General features: G+C 42.1%; 4 protein-coding genes across 7 annotated transcripts in view; 3 read left to right on the top strand and 1 right to left on the bottom strand.

Moving 5' to 3' along the window:
• LOC147208618 (uncharacterized) overlaps positions 1 to 4,203 on the top strand; it is a 21,075-nt gene extending 16,872 nt beyond the window's left edge. For 3 of the 4 annotated variants that reach the window (XM_086138235.1, XM_086138244.1, XM_086138227.1), the window contains 7 exons: positions 52 to 224; positions 495 to 597; positions 1,394 to 1,555; positions 2,145 to 2,250; positions 2,335 to 2,446; positions 2,524 to 2,732; positions 3,567 to 4,203. In XM_086138235.1, coding sequence (XP_085994361.1) covers positions 52 to 224; positions 495 to 597; positions 1,394 to 1,555; positions 2,145 to 2,250; positions 2,335 to 2,446; positions 2,524 to 2,732; positions 3,567 to 3,712 — 1,011 coding nt within the window. In that variant the 3' untranslated portion in view covers positions 3,713 to 4,203. Of the gene's footprint in view, positions 1 to 51; positions 225 to 494; positions 598 to 1,393; positions 1,556 to 2,144; positions 2,251 to 2,334; positions 2,447 to 2,523; positions 2,733 to 3,566 lie in introns of those variants that run through there. The other variant, XR_015103981.1, reaches the window with a different exon arrangement.
• Positions 4,204 to 4,423: 220 nt separating this feature from the next.
• On the bottom strand, positions 4,424 to 13,197 carry srpx2 (sushi-repeat containing protein X-linked 2). Its single transcript, XM_086138264.1, has 10 exons — positions 12,912 to 13,197; positions 11,138 to 11,212; positions 10,691 to 10,882; positions 9,518 to 9,694; positions 8,400 to 8,523; positions 8,196 to 8,317; positions 6,626 to 6,805; positions 5,891 to 6,024; positions 5,677 to 5,798; positions 4,424 to 5,053 (listed from the first exon to the last, which is right to left on the bottom strand). The coding sequence occupies exons 1-10, from the start codon at positions 12,955 to 12,957 to the stop codon at positions 4,870 to 4,872; spliced, it is 1,356 nt and encodes a 451-aa protein (XP_085994390.1). The 5' UTR covers positions 12,958 to 13,197; the 3' UTR covers positions 4,424 to 4,869.
• Positions 13,198 to 13,951: 754 nt separating this feature from the next.
• On the top strand, positions 13,952 to 20,879 carry tspan6 (tetraspanin 6). The gene is made up of 8 exons (XM_086138203.1): positions 13,952 to 14,183; positions 16,247 to 16,435; positions 16,537 to 16,611; positions 16,701 to 16,796; positions 17,925 to 18,080; positions 19,670 to 19,753; positions 20,190 to 20,279; positions 20,361 to 20,879. Exons 1-7 carry the CDS (start codon positions 14,097 to 14,099, stop codon positions 20,256 to 20,258), a joined length of 756 nt encoding a protein of 251 aa, XP_085994329.1. The 5' UTR covers positions 13,952 to 14,096; the 3' UTR covers positions 20,259 to 20,279; positions 20,361 to 20,879.
• Positions 20,880 to 22,667: 1,788 nt separating this feature from the next.
• Positions 22,668 to 24,174, top strand: mid1ip1l (MID1 interacting protein 1, like). Its single transcript, XM_086138214.1, has 2 exons — positions 22,668 to 22,803; positions 22,979 to 24,174. The coding sequence occupies exon 2, from the start codon at positions 23,040 to 23,042 to the stop codon at positions 23,565 to 23,567; it is 528 nt and encodes a 175-aa protein (XP_085994340.1). The 5' UTR covers positions 22,668 to 22,803; positions 22,979 to 23,039; the 3' UTR covers positions 23,568 to 24,174.
• The last annotated feature ends 3,332 nt before the right edge of the window (positions 24,175 to 27,506 follow it).

Below are 27,506 nucleotides of genomic sequence, written 5' to 3'. Positions count from 1 at the left end.
GACATGACAATCTTAAACAAGAATTGTCTAATGAAACTTTTTCCTTGTCAGAGCATGAGCATGACGAGCATTTACAGTGACTCCGGAGACAGTTACAGTGTGGACGTGAGAGGGGAGGTGGTCTTTTCCATGTTCTACGATGAGCCCACCCAGAGCCTGCAGGTTTTAATCAAGGAGTGCCGCAAACTGGCCTGCGGCGATAGCCTTCGGCAGTTTTCCAATCCGTAAATATAACATGGTTTTCATTTCAGTCCACGAGGGCAACAATTCATATTGTTTGTGTTTAAACACTTGAGATTGCTGCAAAACCTACAGTTTCTCCTTTGTACACGTTCTGGCTGTGTTTGCTACTGTATGTTTAAGTCAATAAGTTGTGCTGAACGGGAAATTCTGTGTAAACAAACACCCCGAGAAATGCAGTCATGTGAGAGGTTCGCAAGGAGAAAATTGGGTTGTTTGCTCTTTTTTTTTTCCTCTCTCTCTCCTCCATCCAGTTACGTCAAGTGTTACCTCCTCCCTGACAAATCTCGCCAGAGCAAAAGGAAAACTACTATCAAGAGGCACACCTGCGACCCAGTCTATGAAGAAACATTCAAGGTATTCTTGAGATGAACACTTCCTGTTCTCTGAGTTTTACTGACACTTAACCTGGTTGCCATACGACTCCCCGTCACAACCCCTACGGAGACCTTTAGGACAATTTATTTACAGTAGCGTTTGTCAATGTTGATTCTGTTCCTGACTTGCTGTGAAGCATTTGCAAAAGTCTTTGGCTGGATATAGTGTTGACACCCCCCGGCTATAAACACTGGCTCACCTATTGTAATGCAGACTACGCACAAGCACGTAATGCCTCTGCCGACATGACTTTGACATCTGCTCGTCCCGCCCCCTTGATGGACCTGCGTCAATGGACTGAATCTAGACGGAAGCACGCAACGATTGGGCAGGGTCTAGTAGTGTGGTAGAAACCTGTTTTCAATTAGGCTCAGACTAGCTTATTGCTGCAGGACTTGCCCTTTGTTCCCTGCTGAGGATTTCCGTAGGAGGAGGATGATGATTGAAGTAGGCACTGCCGTTAGCCACATGCTCACATGCAAAATCGCCAGTATTTTAGTATATTTTAACTCCTTCAGGAACAGCCATTTTCAGTTTTTTTCTTTTTCTTAACCCAAAGTCTTGGGGTGATTTTTTTTTCTTCTTCTTTTTAAAGATAAGTACTGTACCGCGGATTGAATGTGTGGAATCTGAAAATACAAAAATATGTCTTGGGGAGTGAATGGGTTTTAATCTTGTCCTTAAAATAGTTGATTAGTTTACTACACCACCAAAACCTCTGTCCAGATCACTGTGCAGTTGAACTCATTTGTCCCATTGTCTGCTCCACGATAAGTACAACATTCGCCGCAATCAGCTGTTCACTCGAAGCATGCTGATATCTGTGTGGCATCACGGCCACCTAGGCAGCAACCCTTTCCTCGGAGAGGTGGAGATCGCTCTGGACTGCTATGACCTGGACTGCCCACAGGAGGAATGTATGGCCCTCATGACAAAAGTAAACCATTTAAATTATTTCAATAATCAGCACTTTATCACTGGGTAGCTCTTTAATCTTATTTGAATTTATTTTTTTTATGGTTACAAGATCTATTTTGACAGCAATACTGTACTTTATAGTCACGCTACCGCCATAAAATTTCATGACTTTTCATGAAGTACAGTGGTACCTTAAGTTAGGAGTGACTCGACTTTCAAATTTTTAAAAATGCAAATTGCGGTTCTGCAGATTTTATGGGGAGTGGGGCATGGGGTGCAAGCACAGACTTGATACGAGTGCTGTAGGGTGTCAGTTAACTCAACTCACTTGAGCAGGCACACCAGAAATAGCAACACATTCACCATTCAATTGATACGTGACAAACTGTTGAATTCAATTTGAACGACCTTTCCATTCATTTCAATTACACGCGTAGTCACAGAATGAATTAAACTTGTTTCTCAAGTCACCACTGTTTTAATAATTTGTCATCCATCCAATACATTTTGAAAAGATCTGCAATGTAAAGCAGGCTTAAATACTCCTACTTCTGCTGTCATGACATAAAAAAAAATGAGCATAAAGCATCCAATGCTCTTCATTCAAGGCTCCGTGCTGCATACCAGCGTCGGCCTTCACTCAATTCAAAGGAGAGTTGGTGATCTCCTTGAAGTATGTCACACCTAAAGGCCCTCGATTGCAGAAATTCAAAGGTAACGCTGCTGTACAATATGAGAAAAGATTATTTTTTTGGCACACTGCTGCTCTTGAACTTAGTTTTGTCTCCCCTCCTCTAGGCAAAAAGGTAGTGGAGGTGGGAGGTGGGGAGCTCCACATCTTGATTAAGGAGGCAAAGAATTTGATGGCCATGAAGGGAGGAGGAGGCACATCGGATAGCTTTGTGAAAGGGTGAGACTGAAACAAAACTCCAAGACGTTCTTATGATATCAACTGTTTTCAAGACTCTTTTTGCTGTGTTTTCGCAGCTACTTGTTCCCATCCAAGTCCAAGACTACCAAGAGAAAGACACCCGTTGTGAAGAAGAACCTGAATCCTCACTACGGTCACACGTTTGTCTACAAGGAGTTGACGCTGGAGCAGCTGAGGACCATGTGCCTGGAACTGACTGTGTGGGATAGAGAGCCCATGTTGAGCAATGAATTCCTCGGAGGAGTGCGCCTCAGTTCCGGCGAAGGTAAAACGCTGACAACGAATCCAACTGCACTTTAGTACGGTTGCATCTCGGTCAACTTGAATATTGTAGGTAACTTCATTTAAGCCCGTATCCCACTGAGCGGCAAACAAATTTGTGACAAGAAAAGCTGGCTGTGAATGAAGTAAAGCTGTTGGCGGATGTCTTCGCAACCTTTTACAACTTTGAACGAACCCCGATGGAAAAATCAGGGCGGGGCAGCTGGAAGGGATTGATGGCATTTCAATTGGAAAAGGTGGTTTGTGATGCAAGTGTTTTGAGTTACGTGTGCTCAACTTGGTGCCAAGGAACTATGCTAAGTTGAGTTCTTGTGGTGCTTTGCTGCTGTCCTGTGATCTATATGCAATTTCAATATTTTAAATAGCATGGCATAGGGACTGAACACTATAGATAAACTTTTCTACATTTTTTTTTACTTTTTATAAGCACCTACATATGCAGTACCTACAAAAAGTTTTGAGGGGGTGATGGCCAAATGCTGGGGACATCGCCAACAGGACGGTCATCATGGTCACGTAACGCTTCTTCAGTCCATCAAAAATTTCGTGAAAGCAGTCTGTGGTGCAAAAAATATCGGCCACGGGACCCCGACCCTTCGAGAAACATGCTAAATCAGCTAGCGCTCTCACACGGCCTCATAAGTCAGAGGTCGGCAATTCATTTTTCCACACGCCCTACCTTGCCCAGACGTGCTGTAAATCTTAAATTCATGCATGAGGTCATTGGGGGGGGATGAGCACCAGACAACCTCTGACGCTCATCCCACATCCACACCCAAATGTTTGTGCACCCTGACTTAACATCCCCCCTTTTTAGGCACTGTAAAAATTGGAAACCAGGAAGTGGAGATGGATTCCGTTGGAGAAGAGGTCAGTCTGTGGAAGAAGATGATGCAGTACCCAGACTCTTGGGCAGAGGGCACTCTTCCATTGCGCCCCACCATGAGGAAGAAGGGCAAATGAGGACGCCGTAATCTTTTTGGACAGAGGGCAATGACGGGTCAGAAACGGTTTGATCACATATGGTGGTGTTTTATTTAGCAAAACCAGAAGCTCACCTAGCGACATGATGGGACACTCCGTTGATTGGCCATGAGAAGACACTCTCTTCCCACACGCTGGGCTCAAGTTCCGACATGTTTGGGTTTTTTTTGGATGACTAATGTGCCAATGCATACTAAATTTGTGGAGTTATTTTAAGAACACTTGCACACTTGTATTGTTTGTAACAGTAGCTGCAAAGCATATAAATGGTGTCATAAAGAGTCATGATGGTGTCAAAGCAAATTATATTGTCATATGTAACCTGTGCTTTTTGAATATTTTATATAGGTATTGCTGTTTATCATTATCAAACGCAGTTGTAGGTTTATTGAATCTTTGTTGCATATGTATGTGACTTTTTAAATTTCTATTGTTACTATGCTGTTTAGCCAATAAATGATGACAACCCATTAAGTATTGTTTCATTTGGCTCCATCGTCATAGTATCTCCGCATTACAAGCAGCTGTTTTACTTCGGTGTAATATTGCATGAAAAACATTCACCTCAGGCATAGCAACAAAATGTACTAGACTACTTTTGCTTTCAAATATGACTAGTGAAGGTAAAATGCAGTCTTCTAAATAATTACTTCCATAAGAGCAAGTATCTAAAGAAGAAAACTACAAAAGTCCAGAGTAACTTTGGATTTTATTTTTTTCATCAAATGTCAACTAGGGAAAAATGGAAATGTGCAAAGTACTCTTGCTCAACTATGTCAATTTAAACAAGAGTTCATAAAAAAGTGAGGCAAATTCTGAGACGAAATGGTCTTAACTTTTGTTGTAATGAACCAACACGATAGGCTCATCAGGTAGAGATTAAACTGCTGACAAAGTTTCAGGAAATTTGGTGAATGTAAATGTAGTGTGTTACGAGTACTTTTGTTAAAAGAAAAAAAGTATAGATGTTAATGTGTGTTGTGCTCTATTTTGGTAGAGTAGACTCTGGTGATATCAAAAGCATAGAAGGCTAGCAATGTAACTTTCCTCCTGATTCCATCTGAGCTTTCTGGGGCCTTATCAGCATGTGGCCCCATGGGTTTGTCACTCTGCCACTTCTTTTTATTTTTAATATTTTATGACTCGCAGAAATCATTGTGGAGCTCCAGCTTCTCCCTCTCCTCTTCGTCGAGCAAGAAGCTGTCAATGTAGGAAAAGAGTTCCTCCGACGCTATGGGGCTGATGAACCGCTCCCGATCCAGCCCGAGCTTGTCCACCAGCACCATGCTGAAGTATTGCCCAGAGATTCGGAATGTGAGCCTGCGGGGAAAACCGTTGAAATCCCTTATTTGGTGGTACTATGCACTGAGTCAGATGTGGGATTCGTGTGTATGAATGTGTCTTGTGGGGGGAATTCACTGAAAGCATTTTCTAGTCTGCAAAATTGAGCCGTGCCTGAACACATATTGGACTGCCCAGTGGGAAAGCAGATTCACCTCTACTTTTATGAATGAGTTTTTGTCTGGTGTGATTTTGATCATAATTGGTGTTCTGTTAATCAAATTAGCAAATTATTTTTTTGTTTTGTTTTTTCCCCCTAGCCTAGCCGACAATGTTAGCTGAGAATCTCGTAAGTTTGCCGTTTTTCTGCTCAGGTCAAATCAATAACTGTGTGCGTGTGTGTATGTGTGAGATATATGTGAGAAATTGTGTGCATGAGTGTAAGTGTGAGAGAGATTGTAAGTGGATGCATGTGTGAGGAATTAATGCAAAAGTGAGTGAATGGGCTATGAGAGTGTGTGTAAGTCGGTTCGTGAGAGGGATCAAGTGAGTGAGTGCACGTGTACATGTTACTAAATGAGTTTCCTGTCTGTCGCATCTCAGCATTTGAGTGTGAAGACACCTCCAAAGTTAAAGTGGAATCCATGTTCTCTCGACTTTACCTCAATTCCTCAACGACTACCGAGGTCAAGTTGTTGTCCTTGATGCGTCCCGTCTCATTTGGCGGTGAGCCCAGCAACTCGATCAGTGTCACGTGGCGAAGTTGTAAGCCGCAGTCTGCTTTCTGGTAGCGGGACAAAAGCAAGAGAGATCTGTGACCGCTTTTTGTGAGGGGCTTTCATTTTCAAGTTGAGACGCGTTCAAAGTTTTCCTCACTTGTATCATGATATTCTGCAGCTGGTACTCCGGGTCGGCGATGTCGGGCGCAGACAGGATGAGAAGTCGCCTCTTTTCGAAAAATTGTCGTAGCAGAGCCGACGCGCTTTTCACATCTGACTCAATCTCCATCGCTAAAATGTACAATGCCAACTGTCATTGTCAATAGGGACCTGGGGGAGACCATTTGTCTCAATTCTACCGATGGGTATTCCTTGATTCTAATGACCCAAGCCCGTCCAATTAAGCTATGCCCTCTAAGTGGTGGCCACTATGGAATTGATTAGGGCCCGACCAATAGTGATTTTTTTTTTCTCTGATATTTGGTAGAGAAAAAAAACTCGGGCACCTGATTAATCAGCCGATTCATTTTAAAAATGGATTATGGACAAAAAGTTTTTCTGGGGTTTAGCGCTCACAACAACAAAGATAAGAATGACAGGCGGGTTGTGACTAACCACACTTAAATGTGACTCGGAGATTTTTATAAACTGTTTATCGACTTAGGCTCATAGGTTTCAGAACCCAGAGCCAACCCTGCTTAATGTCGACAAGTGCTCGAGAAAATTGATGGATGGGTAGCCTGGGTGGTTGCTGGCCTCTTGCCCAAAGTCAGCTGAGATAGGCCGCAACTCACTCATGACCCTAATGAGGACAAGCACTCGAGAAAATGGATAAATGCTACTGCTGAATGTCATCATGTGTGTTTGTGTGTAATGTGTATTTCGTACTCACGAACGCACTCCGCAGGCCCATCACTCCAATTGCGGTCGAATTGGCAAACCCGACTGGACACGCCCCTGCGCTCATAACCGCCGTCGCAGTGGTATTCGCACACGGCGCCGTGGTTGGTGACATCGGATGAGCAGGTGAGGGAACCGTGAAAAGGTGGAGACAGTGAAGGGCATCTTCTCACTAGAAGGTCAGAACACGGCGCTGTGATGTTATTTGAGCGCTCCTGGCATAATTTCATGCTCTTTCTGTCAATGGCAGAAGGTATAATGAACTGAATTCTGTGCCTTGGAGTACAAATTTGATTCATTCTGTATCCATGCTCACAACGCGTTCAATTAAAAATGAGTGGAAATGCTATTAATGTGTTCCAGTATGTATGAAGTCATTTTTAATAAGAAAATAGCAATCTCATACCTGTCAACTTTTCGGAGCGCCAACCTGTATAAACTACCAAAAAAATCCTTATAAAGAGCAAAAAATCCTTATAACATACCAAAGCATTTTATATGTCAAAATAACGGCAGAAAAAAAACCACGAAATTTTCAATGATATTTATTGTAGATCTCCATAATACAATGTCTGGTTAATGTCTAATCATCATTCTACTTAGTGGCATTACTGTGTTCAGAGTTGTATTCCTGTGTTACTTTTTTCACCAACTCCAAATGATTTGGAGTTGGTGAAAAAAAAAACGGAAATTTTCAGAATCCGTATGATTTGTGCGATACGGCCATATACGTAAGATTCACCACAAAATCCGTATGAACTATGGCTAAACCGTATGAGTTGACAGGTGTGCAATCTATAATATTGAACTTTAAAAAAACATCCAGTCATGAATTGCTACATTTAATGAGTCAACAAATACTGTTCGTGCAGTAATACTGTTGTCTTATTATCTTCATTTAGGTCTCTCTTATAACATGAACCTTTGATTCTCAACAAACAGCATAAGTCTCTTCTGTGATTAATGGCAGATATGGATGCCTCCATTTGAATGAAAATTTTGTAAAGTAAAAAAACAAAAAAAAGTAAAAGTTCAATAAATAAATAAAGAAGTTTTTTTTCAGATTTTAGGCAGTTTTACGAGCTAAACTAATTACTACTAATCAAGTCATAAATGTTAATTTCACCAGTATCCCTTTAAGGTTTCATGTTTAATATGTTTGTTTTAACATAATTCTCTTTGTTTGATGTTTACTTTGACAGTAATCTTCAGCTAGGAGGGGCAATAAACAGCATGAAGTCTCTTTTTTTGAAGAATTCTTTCCAAATTATATCTCTCAAACTGCCGCTTGTTGTGAAGCGAGTTGAGCCATCTTCCCATCTACAGCACTCATATCTCAAGTTTGCGCTTGCAAGTCAAAAGTAAAAAATCCTGCTCGTATTTCAAAAAACCTATAGGTCAGGTCACTCATATCTCACGGCACCCCATCGTGACATTTTTTTGTTTGGTGGACTGGCTTGTTGTGACATTTTTCTAATCTAAAGAATATGCCTTAGCTCAACGAAAGTTGGTTTAATTGAGGTGGTAAAATCTGACATGCTCTCAGTGTGGAATCTGCTCACCTTCAACACGGACAATAAACTTGCAGGCGGCTCGGTTTCTGGCTTGATCGTAGACTTTGTAGCGAATAATATTGGGTCCCTCCTTAAATTCACTGCCGGGCTCCTGGCCCACTAGGATCACACTAAAGGAAAAAAAAGCAACAAAGTTGAACTTGTCTTTCCATTTGAAACCGGAAACCGTCCTAAAGTTAAACAGAGACATACTCGAGCATTTTATCAGCCGTGTCCGTGGCAACTGGTGTATCCCAAGTCACTCTGGCAGTCAGTTTTCCAGGTTCTGCCACCCTGATTCTGGATAGCGGACACCTTATTTTGGGAGGTTCTGTATCTGAAGTCATTTGGAGATCCACAACACATGTTATGGAAAACGAATACAGTAATCCCTGGTGTATTGCGGAGGTTACATTCCAGAGCACCCCCATGACAGACAAAGTCAACTAAAAAGTGGCCATACAATATATTTGACAACTTTATGCATAATACCAATACTATCTACTGTACATGTGACGTGGGGGGGTATAATTTTTGTGTGGAATGCGGCCAGTGGGTTGACATTTGATCATCCATGTCCGAGCACTTGAAAAAAAATATCGTGGGAGGTTATAATTAACATGAGGAAAAAGTGTGACATATTTTCCTTGCATTTAACAGGGGAAGTGAATTCATTTACTCTTTTTTTTGTAGTTAGGGCAATAGTCTAAGCTCCCAGACCCCAGTTTCAGAACCTCTGCTTCAGGGAAACATGAAGATTAAGTGACCGCAGTCTTGGATTCCATTAGCAGCGTAGGAGGAAATATGTGTATTTTGGTGAAAGTGAGCCCCTGGAGAGCTGTGCTTGGTGGGGAGGGAAGAAAAAAAAAGATGTCAGCAAAGCAGATGTACTGAGTTCAGCTCCATTTTGTGGCTGCAGATTGAGGCTGTCAGATGCAATTAAATTCTTCATCACTCATAGTTTGCCCATATTTGAAGTGCTTGACTGTAGGACAACTGGTGCTCTAGGACCACCCTGGCTGGTCAACTGGTCTTCGGGGAGGATTCAAAGATCCTTTGCCATTTACCCTAAACCTAGCCCTTGACGCTGACACTAACCCTCGACCTCACATCTAGACCTGCCTTGTGTAGCTATATACCCTTGAAGAGCGCCACGAACCCCCGATTTGTGCGTCCGTGTGTGGCTTTTTTTTTTTTTTTTTACTTATACCCAAGTACAGAATTTGAATCAACTCTTACCCGAGTCTTGTTTTTTGTTCAACGCAAAACTCTGTACCTCTACTTGAAGCATAGTGTGAGTACTTTTGTCACCTCTGAGCTTCTGAGAGTACCTGAGCAAATAGGCTGTGCACCACTCCACGTCCCCCCGTGCTGACACGTGCGGGTGTGCTCCCCTTCGATGCGATGGCCGGGGGTGCAGGTGAAGTCGCACCTGGAGTCCACCACGAAGCCCTGAGTGCATGTGTAGCTGCCGTGCAGAATGAGGGGCAACACGCTGCATCGCATCTCTGCAGAAAACATGAAGATCGTCTTGATACTGTGATGTCATGATTACGTCCATGCTACCGTTCCCTCCAAAAGGACTGGAATGGCAAGGTTGATTCCTTTGTTTTTATTGTACACTGAAGAAATTTGGATTTTGGATAAAAAGATGTTATCAAACCAAAGTTCAAAATTCCATTTTTTTTTATCCATCCATCCATCCATCCATCCATTTTCTGATCCGCTTTAATCTCATGAGGGTCACGGGGTGTGCTGGAGCCTTTCGGGCAGTAGGCGAGGGATACCCAGAATTGGTTGCGAGTCAAACGCAGGGCATACATAGACAAACATTTGCGCTGACACTCACACCGAGGGACAATTTAGAGTGTTCCATGAACCTGCCACACATGTTTTTGGAATGTGGGAGGAAACCGGAGTACCCGGAGAAAACCCATGCAGGCACGGGGAGAACATACAAACTCCAAAAAGGAAGGCCAGAGCCGGAATCGAACCTCTCCACTGTGAGGCCGACGCGCTAACCAGTCAACCAGCTTTGTCGCTGCTTTTATTCAATGATATTTATATCTAGATGTGTTAAACAACCCAGGACAGAGCACCTTTAATTTGAAGCCACACCCTTTTCCCGTGAGCAGAAGGAATAGAAGGAACAGACATTGTTAAATTAACTTGTGAATTCATAACATTTCATATTTGGTGGCATAACCCTTGCAACAACTGCATAACGCCTATGGCCCATTAACTTGACCAGGCTGTTGCTTTCTTCTTTTCCAGGCTTTTATGTAGCCTCTTTCAGTTCTTGTTTGTTTCTGCAATAGGCTGGCCACCAGTTCAGGGTGTACCCCGCCTACAGCCCAGACACAGCTGGGATAGGCTCCAGCATGCCCCGCGACCCATGTGAGGATGAGCGGATCAGAAAATGGATGGATGGATATTCCCCACAATGAATGGGGGGTTTACAATACTAAACTGTGCTATTTTTTTTAACAGCAACTCCCACTCACTGCGGCAGACGGCGGTCCCTGACCAGCGGCGGTTGGCGAGACACTGGATGGAGCTCCGGCCAATCAGGCGATAGCCTCGGTCGCAGCTCATGCTGCAGCGGGTGCCCTGGGTGGTCCGATACGCTCGGCCTCGTGGGGAGTGGCAGGATATCTCCCCATTGACGAGACGTGGAGAACGACACCAATGAAGTTCTGGTGGGCAAGGGAAGGCACCGCATCAGTTTTTTGCTACCAATCACCCCTTTATTATAAATTGAAAGATTGTTTACAGGCTTCTGATTTTCAAACTAGTTGTGTGAGACCCAAAGGTATACGCTACAGTGTTTTTGAGGGTTAGAGATGAGTGTGCCTGTGTGTGTGTGTGCGTGCGCATGTGTGTGTGTGCGTGTGTGTGTGTGTGTGTGTGTGGCCCAAGTGAATTTACGTGTGCATTATTTCCATACATACTGGTGTAGTCTGGAAGATCGTCATCTTCCTGGGCAACGTCATCGTAGCTGCCATCCTCTGTGGTTCCACGCACAGCTAGAACAAGGAAAGCAGAGACACATGGAAGAAAGGCTCTAATAAACTCCTCATGGAACTGGGTAGAGATGTTCCCAGAGCCAATAGACTTCTTTGAGCATGCAGAGACGCTTTTGTTTATGTTATGATGATAGCAAGGAATCTCAACCACACAAGCTTCCTTTTGCAAAAGCTAACATTCCAGCATTCACACACATGGAATTTCATGAAACAGATTGTGTTTGATTTTGAAAAGCACACTACACTCTTATGTGTTGTTTGTTGCAAAAGTATGTTGGCGAAATTCAATTCCTAATCAATAAAACACATCATCACAGAAAAGTGTTGTTCACATCCCTGCCAACATTTTGGAGTACAATTGCCTCCCCCGGCAAATCAACAGAATGGATCAAAATTTCTTCACTCAGACTATATGAGGTAAAGTGTGGCTGAGGAACTTGTTGGACTCATCAAATAAAAGTTGATCGTTTGGAGTAAAATTAATCCACTTTGTTAATTAAAATTTGCTGTGATCTTTCTCTCTTCCAAGCGCAAATTCGACTTTTTAGACCGAGACCAAAGACTGTCTTTTTAGAGTAAAATATACTCTATGAAATTTAGTGTGCACAAGCATGGGTAGAACATGTAAACACGACAAAGGAGGTCTTGCCCTGAACAAAGATTCAAACCTGACACTTTTTGACTGTAAGGCAAAAATTCCGATCATGACTATCGTACTGCCAAACGCTTATCCAAGGGCAAAGCTACATGGTGGCCAGGAGTGGCCGTGGCCACCCCTGCACCCCTGGTCACGATCTGGCCACACCCCCTGGCAACCCTCACACCTGGGGATATATTTTGATACCTGTCACTTTCCTGTCATTTTCACATGGATGTAGCATTATTAGACCCTCTGTTACTCTGCTACAATTCATTTAGAAACCCAATTCCAGTAAAGTCAGGACATTGTGTTAAACAAACAGAATACAATGATTTGCAAATCAGTGCATGAGTCAGAAGTAGACCATGAGATAGTACAGGAAAACAAAGCATCGTAACGCAAAATGGCATTATCAAGTAAAATAGGCTCTCCATTGTTTTTTACTTTGACTTGGTACTGCATGTATTATGAGTGTGTTGGGAAAGGTTTTGTATATTTGTGCATTTCATGAAACCTTGACTGGGCATGGTATGACTAATGACTTCTGAGTTACAGAGGGGGTGAGCATGCATATGTATAGACGCGTATATGTGAACATGTGCATTAGAGTCACTTCCTCATAGAGGTAATGTGTCATATTATTTCTGGGGGGGGGTTTTATGTTAAAGGTTCTATAAAGCGCTTTGTTACAGCTGCAGCGATTGCGAAAGTGCTACAACAAGAAAGATGTATTGTTTTGTATGTATCCTGGCCACCCCACTGTAAATTTTGTGGCTACAGTACAACCCTGTCAACAACAACAAAAAACACACACACATTTCCACTTTCATTTATTTAAAAATCATTGGATAATTGTTATTACCTCTGATATACTGGGAAATTCCAAATAATGTTTTCCTAAAATGGGATGGAGTCTTAAAAATATTGACCACATTTGTATCTACTACAGATGTTACTACTAAAGAAGGTCAATACATTTGACTGACTGAGAGAACATGTCAGACCATATTCACAGGCAAATTCTCCATTATTATCATTCCAAGAGATTCACTGACTCACCTGTGAGATACAACAAGAACAAAAAGAGCACCGGGACACGGGTCATGGTCAAACCTCTGGTCGGTTAAAAAAAAAAAAAAGGATGACACTACTGGGAGGGAAAAAGTAGTGCGCAGCTTCTCGTTGGCGTCCCAAGTCGGACTCTCACTAATGGCACACTCCACAAAACTTTGAAAAATGACACTACAACGACTTTTAAAAAGCCCCTAGTGGTTTCTCTCCAGTGGGAAATAAGAGTTTTTGTCTTGTCTCAGCAGCGCTCAGCCCAATAGCTTCTCGCTTCAGTGGCGAGTATTAATCCACTAGGGGGCCCTGTTGTCTCTTGTCACTCAATGACGTTACGGCGCGTCGATGAAAGATAAAAAGTGATTCTTGGAATCATTAAAGTGTTATTTGCAGGTTAATGCTGAAATATACATCTTCACACAGTAATTTACTGAATTCTTAATTGTTATTCGAGCGATTATCTGAGTCAAATCAAAGAAACTAGCGAACACCCAACAGGGAGTGTGACAACCTTCAGAATAAAGTAGTCAGTTTTCTCATGAATGTTTGTTGCATTATTTTAATTAATATTGCTGAATCGATATTGGAATTTTTTTCTTTTGAGTTTTTAAAGGACACCCTTGATTTAATGCATGATTAAAAGATCAAGGGTGTTGAATGTGCCCTTTAACTCGTCACTCACTTAATTTTGACAGAACCGCCGGAGAAAAAAAAGGTTGAACATTGACGGTAATTTGGCACTGCCCTGAAGTAAAACACCAGAGGTTTTTACGCCTTCGGCATAAAACACTCTAATGGTGCAGATGTACAGTATTTAAAATTAATTTGTCTGAATTTCTTTCAAAGCTCTTATTATTTCCATATCAGTCCCTTAATAGATATGGTAAATTAAAATTAGATGGTTCAAATTTGCCATGTTTCGCATAAAATAAGTTTATTGTGAAAGCGGTGTTGCTGAGGAACAAGTTTAAATATACTAGTTAACTTGATTTTTTTCCTCTTTTTTTTTACCACCGTTGATTCTGTCGGTAAAAGCAATCTGGCCGGCGATGACGTCACTTCCCTTGAGCTTGCTTAGAACGTATCCCTCTTCACCAACTTTTTCTTCTCGTCGGGGCTGCTTTAAAGTGATCTTTTGTCTGTCTTTTATACTTCACAGTCACATAAAAGAAGCCAAACATGTCGCCGCCCTCACGTCGGCTTCAAACGAAACCGGTCATCACCTGCCTGAAGACTTTCCTCATCTCCTACAGTCTGATTTTCTGGGTGAGCTGCGACCATGTCGATGTGGAGGAAAGGGGGTTGGCGGAGTTTACAGGACAACAGGCTAACAGCAACAACGGGCTTCAAAGATGCGAACATGCGCAAAACAAAACAAGAACTTTTGTCGTTATAAAGTCATGAAATGAAGTAAAGTTTTATATAATGCTCGTTCCAAAACTACGATGACTTTGTTTCCGTTACTTGAGCGCACAGGCGCTGGCGATTAATCAAAGAGAAGACTAAAACCCGATGACGTCACTGGTAACGCACACGATATAAGTACCCTTACTCCATTTATCTTGAAAGAAAGCAAATGCTTTTTTTTCTGTCCAATATCAAAAGACATTCATGTTTATTTTGGCACCACAAGTACAAAAGATAAGGCAAAATAATAACAAAACAAAACAAGCCATTGAAGGATTTACGTAAAATCACATTGATTGATCAAAGAGACTCGAGCACTGGTTCTTGACCTTGTCGGTGGTACCGAACCCTGCGGGTTTGCACATTCACGGTGTCCTTCGTAATTTGAAAAATGTCAAATTCATATTTAACCCCCCAAAAAAACGCATATTGAAAAATTACACTTCTGACTCCTTGACTTGTTTTTCTCCACACTTGTTTGGTAGAATTTTGTGACATTGTTGAAGTAAACTGCAGGTCAAAGTGTTTAGGAAGTTAACTCCAATTTTAGCTACTCTCTTTCATATTCATGTATGGTTCATCTGCCTTTAAGCCTATAAGACCAAAACATTTATATCTAAATCTGGTACAATTGTATTTTGTAATCCTAAACAGCCTTTAAGATGTTGGGAGTTTACTGTAAAACTAAACAATAAAAAGAATTACACACATGGTATATTTAAATGCAAAACATCCTTAGTGGGTGATGACCTCCTGAGTTATGCACACACTTGAGCTTTTGCTGTGTTTGGTCCTTTATTAAGAATTAAAAAGAATAAGTTCAGTAGACCAATCACATGGCGACCACTCCATTACAGTTGAAAACACTCCTACACCTGATATAATAAGTCCAAAAAAAGGATTGTGTTGACATTAGTAGCAGAAAAGTTTAAAACAATTGAAAGGAAGTTGTTAGTGTACTATTTTTTAAATGTGTGAACAAAATAGCAGATATCAATCATAATGTTCGGAGCACTACTTGCATATAGCGCTTATACTCACTCAAAAGATAATGATTGCTGTTGCTGCTGGTTTTATCTGTGTCAGCCAAAGTTCACAAGAATGCTTTCTGTTGTCATTTTTATGACTGTTGGTGGCGGTACCTCCCACCATCGCCGCGCCAAAATACACACACGTGCGCATGTGCACACACACACTTCAAAGGAATTAATGCCTGGACATTAAAAGGCAACAATGACACCTTGGCCTCAAATTGAGTTGGAAGCACATAATAGTCAAAAATGAATCCGTTTGGAAGTGTGTCTCGATACAGTAGCTCTATGTTTATCCGCCTGCAACTGGTTAAAATCTCAGATTTACAGAAAACAGATAAAGGTTTGTAGTTTTACCCCTACAACCCTTTCAACACTTAAGATGATTGACACATACTTAAAATGGTTGAAAGCAAACTTTGTCAAAGCCGTGTGATCATCAAACCTTTCCATGTAAGAAATACAGAAAATACTGTACTTAATGATAGCCTGTATGTTAGATATGTGCAGTATCTTGTGAGAGGCGAGGCCTGGTGGAGTGTCGTTTGACATTGAGCGTGAGCTCTGGCCTACAGCAGTTCTGCGAGAGTTTTCCCATTTTGTATTTACATGTTTGACTGTTTGTCATGCGAGGAAATATATCTGTACTCATATTCGGACAAATGCTCAGAGAGTACAACACAGGGAAACATGGATGAAAACACTCTAAAAAGGATGAACTCTGCAAATAAATTGCAAGATGTAATAGCATTAGCAAATATCGGGTCTTGGTATCAGCATGTACTCAAATGTCAGTACTTGTACTCGGTCTGGTATCAGGTGCATCCCTTGTATGTCATAATTACACACGTCCGCATATTACGGTGATGCTGATTGGCTGCTGCTCCTCAGTTCACAGGCATGATCCTGCTAGCAGTGGGCGTGTGGGGGAAAGTCAACCTGGAGGCGTACATCACACTGGCTTCCGATGAGACCACAAATGCGCCGTACGTCCTCATCGGCACCGGCGCCGCCATCATCATATTTGGGCTTTTTGGCTGCTTCGCCACCTGCCGCGGCAGCCCGTGGATGCTCAAACTGGTCAGCGGAGAGGGAGCTACGCCCCATCCTTCAAACCAAAATACCCACAATGCTTTTAATAATCTACACAATCTTGTTTTATACTTTCTCTCTTTGGACAGTACGCCATGTTCTTAAGCGTGGTCTTCCTGGCCGAGCTAGTGGCTGGAATATCAGGCTTCGTCTTCAGGCATGAAGTGAGTTCTCGGTGGCATAGGCATGATGTGAAATGAAGTAGAAGACAAGAATGCGATCACTTTTTTTGTGTGTGTTTGGACTTTTGCAGATAAAGGAAAAATTAGGCACCGCATACCAAAACGCAGTCAAGTCCTACAACAGCACAGAGAGCAGCAGAACCGCAGTGGACGCCATCCAGAGGACTGTGAGTAGGAGTCCTACTTTTCTTGAATCGGGCCGGCCGAGCATTTTCATGATCAAGATTCCTGTCATATTTATTGGTTGTTACAGCCGTTTTGTTCCTCAAATTGAATTTGACTTATTTTTTTTTTCCATTCAATGCAATTGAATTCTGATTTTATTCTTGGAAAACGACTTGCATATTGTGCATACACATTTTCAATAGTTTTTAAGTTTAATTTTTACTTCATAATAATTCATTTTAAATAATACAAATTAAAAATGCGAATGAATTATTTTGTTGTTGAAGTAAGCACAGTTTCACTATTTTGTAAATAAATTGATGACAATTATATCAGTTGTATTAGGGCTGGGGAAAAGTCTAATCACTACAAGTCAATCATAAATAAAGGTTGAAACCAAATGTTTGCCTCTGTGTTTCGCTGGCATGTCACGTTGTCTTGTCCAGGGAAACCAAGGCAACGAAAGTCTTTGTAAAATGATGAGATTTATTTCAGCTACAACAAATATGGAGAAGCACCATTGACACATCTGTGATGGAGCCTCCTCCGAGCAGTCGGGTGCTCCCCCCCACCCCCTTTTATCCCATTTTTCACTTCTTGGGAGGGGTTCGATTCAGACCACACAGGACAGTCACTATTGTGGACAGCTGCACTTACAGATAACAGGATGAATGAAGTCTGGCGCACGAGCAAGCAACTTTGCCTATCTGCAGAACATGGTCAGCACTCACAATGGCACAAACAGTTAGTTATAAGATACATTTTAGCACTGTTAAATATCAAATTCCCATTACAATGTCACCACAGACGCATGTGTCATGGATTCCACTGTACAAGCTCCTCTTGACCGTTGCACGGTCTGTCAGTATTCTCTCTTGGTGGAAAATTGCTACTGTAGTCTCTTGAGCTTAAATGTTCACCCACCCTTGCTGGTGACATACCTACCACATGACCTGAAAGAGGTGTCCGTCCTTCGAATAGACGACCTGCCCAAATTTGTTTCTGTCAAGAAAAATAAAAGCCCACCCCCACCTCCTCAAATAAATGCCCCTTTGAGGAACAAAACAGTTATTAAATGGATAATAACCATAATGCACATGTACTCGTGTTGTTGGTTTGGTCACATATAGTTGCAATGCTGTGGCGTGAAAAACTACACGGACTGGGCCGAAACGGACTACTTCAAAGACCAGGGCATCCCCGCCAGTTGCTGCAAAGTCAACACCAACTGCCCTCCAGACACCCTCAAGGACCTGAACAAGGCTAAAAATGAAGTGTACAGCACTGTGAGTTGCCACTTTCGTCCAAATCGTGTCGTCGTTTTAGTCCATCCAACAAAGGGCTGAGCACTTAAATACATTGTATTTTATTGACTGCCGTGCAAAAATACTCTGCATGCCCTCACCAGCCTGTGGAACCTCACTCCATTCACTTTCTGTCATTTTGTGCAGTCGTTAGTCGATGTTCGACACTGCAATATCTCGGGGTGTTGCTCTCAGGATTTTAAGCTGTGGGAATTTATCATCCATGAGGGTTAAGTCGGCCTATATCAATACCAATCACGTGAATTCGATGTGTAAAATTCAAATCATCATTAACTTTCTTGAAATTGATCAGTCATTCGCAAGCAAAGCGGCGAGGTTCATTCACCTCTTTGTAAACAATTGCCTGAAAAAATTGTCAAACAGTTCCGGGACAATTACCTCAACATCCAGTTGTGAGGAATTTAGGGATTTCATTATCTATGGTCCATAACATCATCAAAAGGTTCAGCGAATCTGGAAGAAATCACTGCATATAAACATCAAGGTCGAAAACCAACATTGAATGCCCGTGACCTTTGACCCCTTCAGGTGGCACTGCATCAAAAACCAACATCGCTGTGTAAAAGATCTCATCACATGGGCTTAGAACACTTCAGAAAGCCAACGTCAGTCAATACAGGTCAGCGCTATATTCTAAGCGCAATTTAAAATTCTACTATGCAAAGCAAAGGCCATTTATCAACAACACCCAAAAACGCCGTCGGCTTCTCTAGGCCCAAACTCATCCAAGATGGACTAATGCAAAGTGCAAAAGTGTTGCGTGGTCTGACGAGTTCACATTTCAAATTCTTTTTGGAAATTGTAGACGTTGTGTCCCCCTGGGCCAAAATGGAACAGACTATTCTGGACGCAAAGTCCCAAAGCCAGCGTCTGTGATGGTACAAGTTTGAGTTAGTGCCAAGGGCGTGGCTAACGTACACATCCGTGAAGGCACCAATAATGCTGCAAGGTTCATACAGGTTTTGCTTTGCTTGTGAATGACTGAGCAATTCAGGGAAACTCCTTTTAGAAACAATCATGTCACCCACCTTTTCCCAGTAAGCCTGTTCACCAGTGGGATGTTTTCTGCACGTGTCGGATAAACAGTCCTCAACTTTCTCAGTCGTGCCACCTGTCGCAGCTTTTTGGGAATATGTTGCAGCCATACAATTCTCGGTTAATCATTACCTGCTAAAAATAAATAAAGTTCATCAGTTTGATCATGAAATAGCTTGTCTTTGTCGTGTATTCAATGAAATATAGGTTGAAAATGATTTGCAAATAATTATATTGTGGAGCGGTTTTGGTGCTTCACAAAGCACCCCAACATCCGTGAAAATGGGTTTGGACATTTACATGGTTCCACAGTAATTTTAGCCCACTGAGGGAAAAAATAACTACTACGTGGTCCTTGACAAAAATTAGTTGACACCCACGGGTGTGAAAATGAATTGGACAACTGACTTGTGATCAGTCCAGGGTGTACTCTGCGGCTCCCCCACAATCTCAAGACTGGTAATGTTGGATAATTACTTGAATTGAATGAAAAATGACAAAAGTCCTATGTGCAGGGTTGCTTCTCGCTGGTGACTAATGTGATGGAGTCCAACCTGGATATCATTGCTGGGATCTCATTTGGAATCGCCTTCTTTCAGGTACTTGTCGCAACACCTCACTAAATAAATACAGTGGTATATTGACTTACGAGTGCCCAGGTTTTCCCAGTTATGAGCCGTTGTTTGATGGAATTTTTAATTGTTTGAAATGTGTGTCGTGAGCCAAAATTTGAGTTTCGGGTGAACTTAAACCATGCCGCCACTCGAATGAAGTTGAAAGAATAACATGGAACAATTAAGATACTGTAATGCCCTTGGATGTGGGAAAGGAGAGCCACATCCGCTGATGTACTTGCAGCCCTTTTTTTGGACTGTACTGATTACCGGCATTGTAATTCATTTCAAGGAGGAAATTGTTTTTGATTGATGGATCAAACTCCCGCTGCATATAATGGTCAGAGAGGTACATGTTTGTTCGAATAAAATATCAGAACACGTGATTCTGCATGCTTTGAATGTTTATTGTTGTGCTCAGCTCATCGGGGTATTCCTGGCCTGCTGCTTGTCTCGATACATAACCAATAACCAGTACGAGATGGTGTAAGAGGGCCGCTGCTTCATGCAGGTAAAAAGGGCTCCCCCGATTGCATCCAGTTTCAGCAAATCCAATCAAAAATGTTTCAGCACTTTTCGTATATCTTTCCAGGTGACTTGGCGTGCCTCTCCCACCCTAAAGGACTGACCCTCCTGTGATTTTTAAAAAAAAAACTTTTTAGAGAAAACAAACTCAACGTTTTTTGGGGGGGGGTTCCGCTCACGTGACCCGGTAGAGGAGCAGAAGGGAATAACCCAAAGGGAGTTTGAGAGGAAAGTGTAGTTTGATCCAAACATTTCAACATGTTTTTTTTTTCTTATCGTAATAGTAAATGTTCAGCCTAGACGTCATTGTGTCGATGTTATCACTTTATTTTTGTGTCTTTGTTTCTCGCGGAAAAGTAGTGCCTTGCTTTATTTTGTACCTTTGATAAAAATGTACAGCTAAAATGACAAACTGACAAGGGATTGTGCATGAGGTTATTTGTGAGGGGAAATGGCGGACGTAAAGTGCCAACAACAATAACCCACATTTTCATATTAAAGTCATCAGTGTTTAATTGCTTTTCCTCTGTGGATGCATGTAAAGTATTGAAGGGGGAAAAAAATAATAAAAGGTGAATTCACATAACTTGTCTGTCCTCGACATGTTTTACATTAATCAGGAAAAAAAATTCAAATCCTTTTCCCCAAATTCTTTGTCCTCATTGACCGGCGTTCTGGAGGCCTGATTACAATCGCTTCATCCCAGAGTGGATACATCTCAAAAAGCTTGGCTGCCATTTGCATCTTTCCTGAAACAATGATGCAGTACTGTATTCCCAGATCTCATGTGACCATGCACGAACATCATCCAGATTAACAAAGTGACTTCCTGTGGCAGTATTACAGTGCTTGGTTGCGAATGTGTTCCATTTAAAAGAATCACCTGAATACAGTTAGATTGTTTCTTTTTATGGCAGAATAACAACACTGTACTAAATTTCCCCCATGGATACCATTGCGTGATTGGATCAAGAATACCCTTGTACTAACCTCAATGATACACTTAATCATTTTTCACTTGTAAAGTTCTATTGCTCAGATATGGTTCATGTTATCAACTCAACGCATAGTCCAAAACATGAGGTACAATAAAAAAGGTTACAATACAAAGGCTGTATCACAATGTTTGGCTTTGCAAATGTTAAATGATAAACCTATTGGTCCATTAGTATCTATGCACAATATCAGTAAAATATGATCTTAACTATCTTTGTAACGGCAAAAACATTTTTAATACAACCTTTGTATTGTTGCCAAAAGATGTGCCTGGTGGCTTTTGGTTTCAAGTTGAGCATTTAGACGTAGATGAAGTTATCGCTGTGATTTAAGATCATATTTTTCAATGCACTGTTCCAGACAACTTGAGGTACAATTGCATGTGTTCCAATATTGTCCAAGAGATGTATTTCATTTTCGGCCGTCACAAAGGCTGTTTTTATTCCATTTGTTGAGGTGAGCTGATTCTAATTCAGTAGTTGAAAAATTAGATTATGCTCTAAGGACGATGCATTGCAATTCAACAACGCTGCAAACTACACCCCAAAAAAAGCATGTTTAATGAATACCACTAATCATGGGCGTTGATTTGGTGGGGGCAACGGGAAGACATTCTGAGGGGCCCCCTGAAAGAAAAATAACGTGAAATGAAATATCATTTTTAAAGTAACAATCAAGTTCATAATTGTTATTAATTATTATTAGTAGTAGTTGTTGTATTCGTCACATCGGAAACGTTTTGCTTTTTTTGTTGAGTCTGATGACATTTGATGACGCCCTGACCCATCGTCACGTTTGAAAGTCAGTTGTGTCGACAACGTACACTAACTGAAATGTACTGTAATGTAGTGTACTGTGTGAGAACATAACACACGAAACGGCTCATATTTTGGGGAAAGATCAAGGAATTTCAGAACACTTAATTTAAACGTGACAGCGTTTTTTAAACGTCAAAAGGATGAGCGATGAACCAAACACTGGGTGGCGCTAGCGGCCTACAAAAGTTAGCTGTGAGACGTAACGTTTTAAAGCGACAGTGGGCAACTATATTCTGTGGCGACATTGTGTGACAAAGAGCCTTTGTCGGGCCAGAGTATGAATAATTAAAATAATTTCAAAAAATAAAATAAAAATATGTATATGCCGGTTGTTAGCTTCGACGTTCAATGTTCAAAGATGCTGACGACGAATTTCGCTGCTGAAAGACCTTTTGATTGACACGAGTCTGGTGACTCACGATTGGTTTAAACTCGATCATACGCTCTCAAGCCCGCCCTTATCGCCTCCCCGGTCAATGAGATCAGTGCAAACGAACGGGTGGGCGGGATTTGGCTCGCCGCACCGCAACTCGCCGGCTGTGAGGCATATAAAAGGAATTCAGGCTTTTATCAGACAAGGAAATTTTTCCGTTTCCTTCACGCCTGGTGGTCAACGGAGCTCCCCAAATTAAGGACTTGGCATATATTTCTACCAGTGTCCCAACACGCAGTCAATCAAGCTATCTCAAAATTCAGGTAAGTTCTTTTTTTTTTCCAGGTCGAATAATTCACCCTTAGTTTGTTTGATGCAGGAAGTCAAGGTCATACTACACATTCAAAAGGGATTGATGTCAGTGTATATTTGAAAGTAAAACTGAAAATACATCGACTGTTTAGGCCATCTGATCAATATTTGACACCTCCCTTGCAGCTCCAGCCTTAACGCCACCTGCCAGCCACACTGTGTAACCAAGCCCCGGAAGCCTTCAGCCATGATGCAGATCAGCAGCGACTCGGCCGCCAACAAGCACTCCCTCATTAACGTCATGCATCGCTTCATCGCGGCGGCCAATAACATGGACGAGACCATCATGGTGCCGAGCCTTCTGCGAGACATGCCCCTGGAGGAGCAGGCGGCCAGCCAGACGGAACCCAACAACAACAACTACAATAACCACCACCCCGATCATGACGATGTGCAGTGTCCCAGCAAGCAGCAGAGGGACATGTACGAGCACTACCTGCTCCTCAAGTCTATAAAGAATGACATGGAGTGGGGTCTGCTCAAGCGGGAGATGAGCAGCGGTGCCAGCTTTCTGGAGATGGCTGTCAAGCAGGAGGAGCAGCAGCAGAAGACCATCCCGGGGGCGCTGCCCCTGGACGACAACGCCGACCTGGAGCGCCAGTTTCACTTTCATCTGCGCGGACTCTTTGGCGTTCTGTCCAAACTCACCTTGCAGGCAGACCACCTCACCAACCGATACAAGCGAGAGATCGGCGGTGGAAACTTTATGAGATAGAATGCACTTTTATTTTTCCTCGTCCTGCTCCTCATAGCCTTTCTTCCTCCTCCCTCGGGACTGCTTGACGTGATGGGAAATGTCACGGGAATTCTCTTGGCAACGGAGCGGGGCCGTCAGCACTCCATGTCCTCCCCGTCTCCCTCCCTTCCTCCCGACATAAACCGGTGACGCCTGCGGCACGTTGTCGTCCTGCCTCAGGAGGACTCCCATTTTGAGTGCTTGGTGGAGGTTTAACTGCCCTGATGAAGCACAGCAGATCTGCTTTGTGTCCACTGCAGATTTCCCCATGAATTTGTGTGCGAATAAAAGGTTTGACTGTAGGAGAAATTGAATGCTGGTTATTCTGTCCCTCCTTTTTTTTGGTTTGGGGTTTTTTTTTGGGGGGGGGGGGTTAATTTAATTTAAAAATATGTTAATGCTGAGCTTGAAGGGCTCCCTTCACTTCAGTGTGACTGTAACTTGGCGTGCCTTGTTGGGCCCTGTTAATTCGCACCCCTTTGTCTAATTGCTCAAATGCTTCGACAAGGTCTTATAGCTCATCTTATTTGTCCTCAAATGTATTTTATATTGTGCAATTGAATAAATAAATAATTGTGACCTTTTATGTGGGCTTGTTTTTCTTCCTCTTCGAAGACAAATTTCACCGTGGTTATAAAAAGTGCAGTGGTAGCTACATGGGTCTCAAAGTTAAGTGTGGCTTTTTTTTCTACAATTGTGTGCTACACATTTTAATCAAAAAAGCTTTCTATTTTTCTCAACTTATGCATAGTGTTACTGTTCAAACTGTCATGCTAAAGCGGCTTACAATACCTTTTAAATACACTTAATGTGTGAGGGTATGAGGTGTAGCAGAACTAAATGCTTTCGATAACATAGTAGGCGCCTGAATTTTAATATCATAATGGTGGTACTTGGACAGCCATTTTTTTAAACAGTTCTTCTGTAAAATGTTTACAAACTACTGCATTAAACCGAAGAAGTTGTGTAAAGTGCTTACAAGGTGTGCAATGTGGGGCAGGTAGAGCAGCTTTGTGTGGTGCTCATCGTGGGGATTTACCAGGGATTTACAAACAGGAAAGGATTCCTCTTAATTTAGCACGCTGACTTAACGCGACTGGCTAGTTGCCTTGGAAGTGGAGGATCTTGGACTCTTCATTAGGTACACCTGACCAATGTTGACTTCAAAGTCAATGCCGGTCAGTTTCAAGCAGGAGTGGGGAACTCCGGTTCCACGAGAGCAATATCCTGCCTGTTTTCGATCCCTCCCTACTCCAACACACTTGATTCAAATGAACGGCTCATCAGCAGGCCTGAAATGATCATGAACAGCTGAATCAGGTGTGTTGAGAGTAGGAAGGGATCTCAAACGGGCAGGATATGGCTCTAGAAACAGAGTTTCCTACCCCTGCTACGGTATGCCATTTATAGTTGGAAATGTAAATTTGGATTAATACGCTTGATCACTTTGAACAATTACAATCTACACAAAAAATTACAACAAAAAGTTGAATTCTCCATCCATTTTCGGGACCGTTTATCCTCACATACTTTTTAAAAACATGAATGAGTTCGCCTCAGCGAGATCTGAGCTTTTAAAGATAAGACAGGAAATTTTGATTGCAGTGGTTATTGATCGGGGTAAGAATGTTGAATAATCTGCTTTTTTTGTGAGTGATGTCTGACGCGTTGGGATTATTCAACATGTTAAACTGGGTTGAATTGACATTACTGGCACATTACTGCTGTTCCTGACAAACAAATATAACGAGACTTAATGTTTGCACCTTTGTAGTTAAGTCACCAACATAACAGTTCTCTGACTCCATGAATATTATCTTTTTCAAGGCAAAATATGGTCTATGGGATTGGATCACAGTAGCTTGTTAAAACAATTTGCCTTTAATTTATGGCTTGTGAGCGTCTTTCCAATGACTTTGATGCTTTCATGTTTGTACGGTGGCCCCGGGTTATTCTTTTATTCAAAGCAAACTCCAAGTCAAATATTCGTCTCTTAAAAGTTATTTTCCCCGCCTTGATCCAACAATCTGCACTGTGACACAGCCTGAATGCCTCCACACGCCAGCGCTGATAACGCTTTCATTTGGCGCTGCTATAAATTGGCTTATAAATGGTGTGCATGCGGAGAGGTAAACTTGACCTTTAATACCTCTTTAAGGGCAGCCTGACATTTGGTAGTTGTGAATCACAGATGTCTGCCCCTTTGTCACCATCAGTATAAAGTCTCCTGCACGCCCAATAATGAAACATGACACATTAAATTGATGAAATAGAAAGTATGTCGCTCAAAGTGCCTCATATAACTATACGTCACAGACTGAAACCCTCCCTTAGCAACAGCTCCACCACATTTGGCCAATCCGCTCGCAGAGGGCTGCTTTTCCACCCCCTAAAGGCCAACAGTGACAGCTCTGATTGTCGACATCCAGGAAGTCAAGACGAAACCGACTGCTGCCTTTTTTGACCAGCACACTTTATTGCAGTGAACTTGCACAACGGTCATAGTCTCTCTGTTGTGCACAAATTGCAGTTTGGCAAAACGGTTGCGCCGGTCAAGCCCCCTTGTTCGGGTTAACTGGGTCAACCAGACTAGGGACAGCTGGTCCGGCAGTGCGCAAGAACAGAGATGGGTTTTTGTATTGTAAACTAGGTTACGGTTACATCCGCCAAAATGTTGCTGTAAATTTACAATACACAGCTACTGTCTGCCAGATATAAGAAATAACAATAGCAAACTTTACGTTAAGGACATGAGGCAGCATCGCACTGGATTGTGCTGTTTTTTTGTATGAATTAACATCATACACCCACCCAACTTTTGAAGCCAAAGCTACAAAGCATGTTAGACGTAAGGCACAATAGTTTATCTTTGTAGCAAATGTTGAAGTTTGGGTGGAATGCAGCATCCGAGTACATATTTTGTATTCAATAAGCAATTGAAAAATGAATTTATTCATAAGAAAAAAATAACTCTGCCAACCAACAAAGATATGAACAATTCTGTTGAATGTACTCATAAGTTTCAATTTTATATGAGAGCAGTTTCCTAAACTTTTTCAGCTCAGCACCCAAATGACAAATTTAGTTGCTTCCGTCAATATCAAATGAAGCTAAAGTTACAATTCAACTACACATATGTTAGACATAGGAAACACGATGGTGAACAGTTTTCCATTACGGGCAAGAGGCAGCATCCATCCATCCATCTTCTGCTTAACTGGATGTGGGGGCAGCAACCTAAGCAGAGAAGCCCAGACTTTCCTCTCCCCAGCCACTTCGCCCATTGCTCTAATAATAATAATAATAATAATAGATTTTATTTATAAGCGCCTTTCAAGACACCCAAGGACACTTTACAATAACAAAAAACACAAAACAATACGGGTTGAGCAGCGGCAGCCAAAACGCGCCAGCGTTCACTCAACCCGAAAGTCAGAAAGAAACAAGGGAGGGAGAGGGGGAGAAAAAAAACCCACGCTCGAACTACCCTCATTTGAGGATAATTTGAGTGAGGCAAAAAACTCCTGCACAAGCATATGACAGTTACAACAGGTCACAAGACATAAATAATTCGCGCATTAGTCAAGAAACGGCATCGTGAACAGATTTGAAATAGCCCGTAGTGTCTGCCCAAGTCTTTACGCGAAGATGGGTAAGCAGAATTGTTCTCTAGTTTTTGTTTGCGATGTGGAATGCTGCTGATCTCCAACAACGTATGCACGCGCCCTCTGGCATTCGGTCATCGGCACGGTATTCTGATTCAATGACTTTTTCATTTGAGGCTCTGACAGTGATTCGCTGAAGCCTCGGAGTCTTGCAAATGGCTGTGTAACCTTTTCCACACTAATGGGGATCCTGAGGCGTTTCAACACCAGTTGAGAGACATAATCTCTCCACCATGCCCTGGGTCGTTCCAAT

This window comes from Hippocampus guttulatus, chromosome 2 (assembly GCF_054856545.1).
Source record: "Hippocampus guttulatus isolate MCC_2025c chromosome 2, RoL_Hgut_1.0, whole genome shotgun sequence".
NCBI classification, from domain to species: domain Eukaryota; kingdom Metazoa; phylum Chordata; class Actinopteri; order Syngnathiformes; family Syngnathidae; genus Hippocampus; species Hippocampus guttulatus.
Note: the sequence above shows the minus strand (reverse complement) of the source record. Positions and strands in the feature narration are given on the sequence as shown.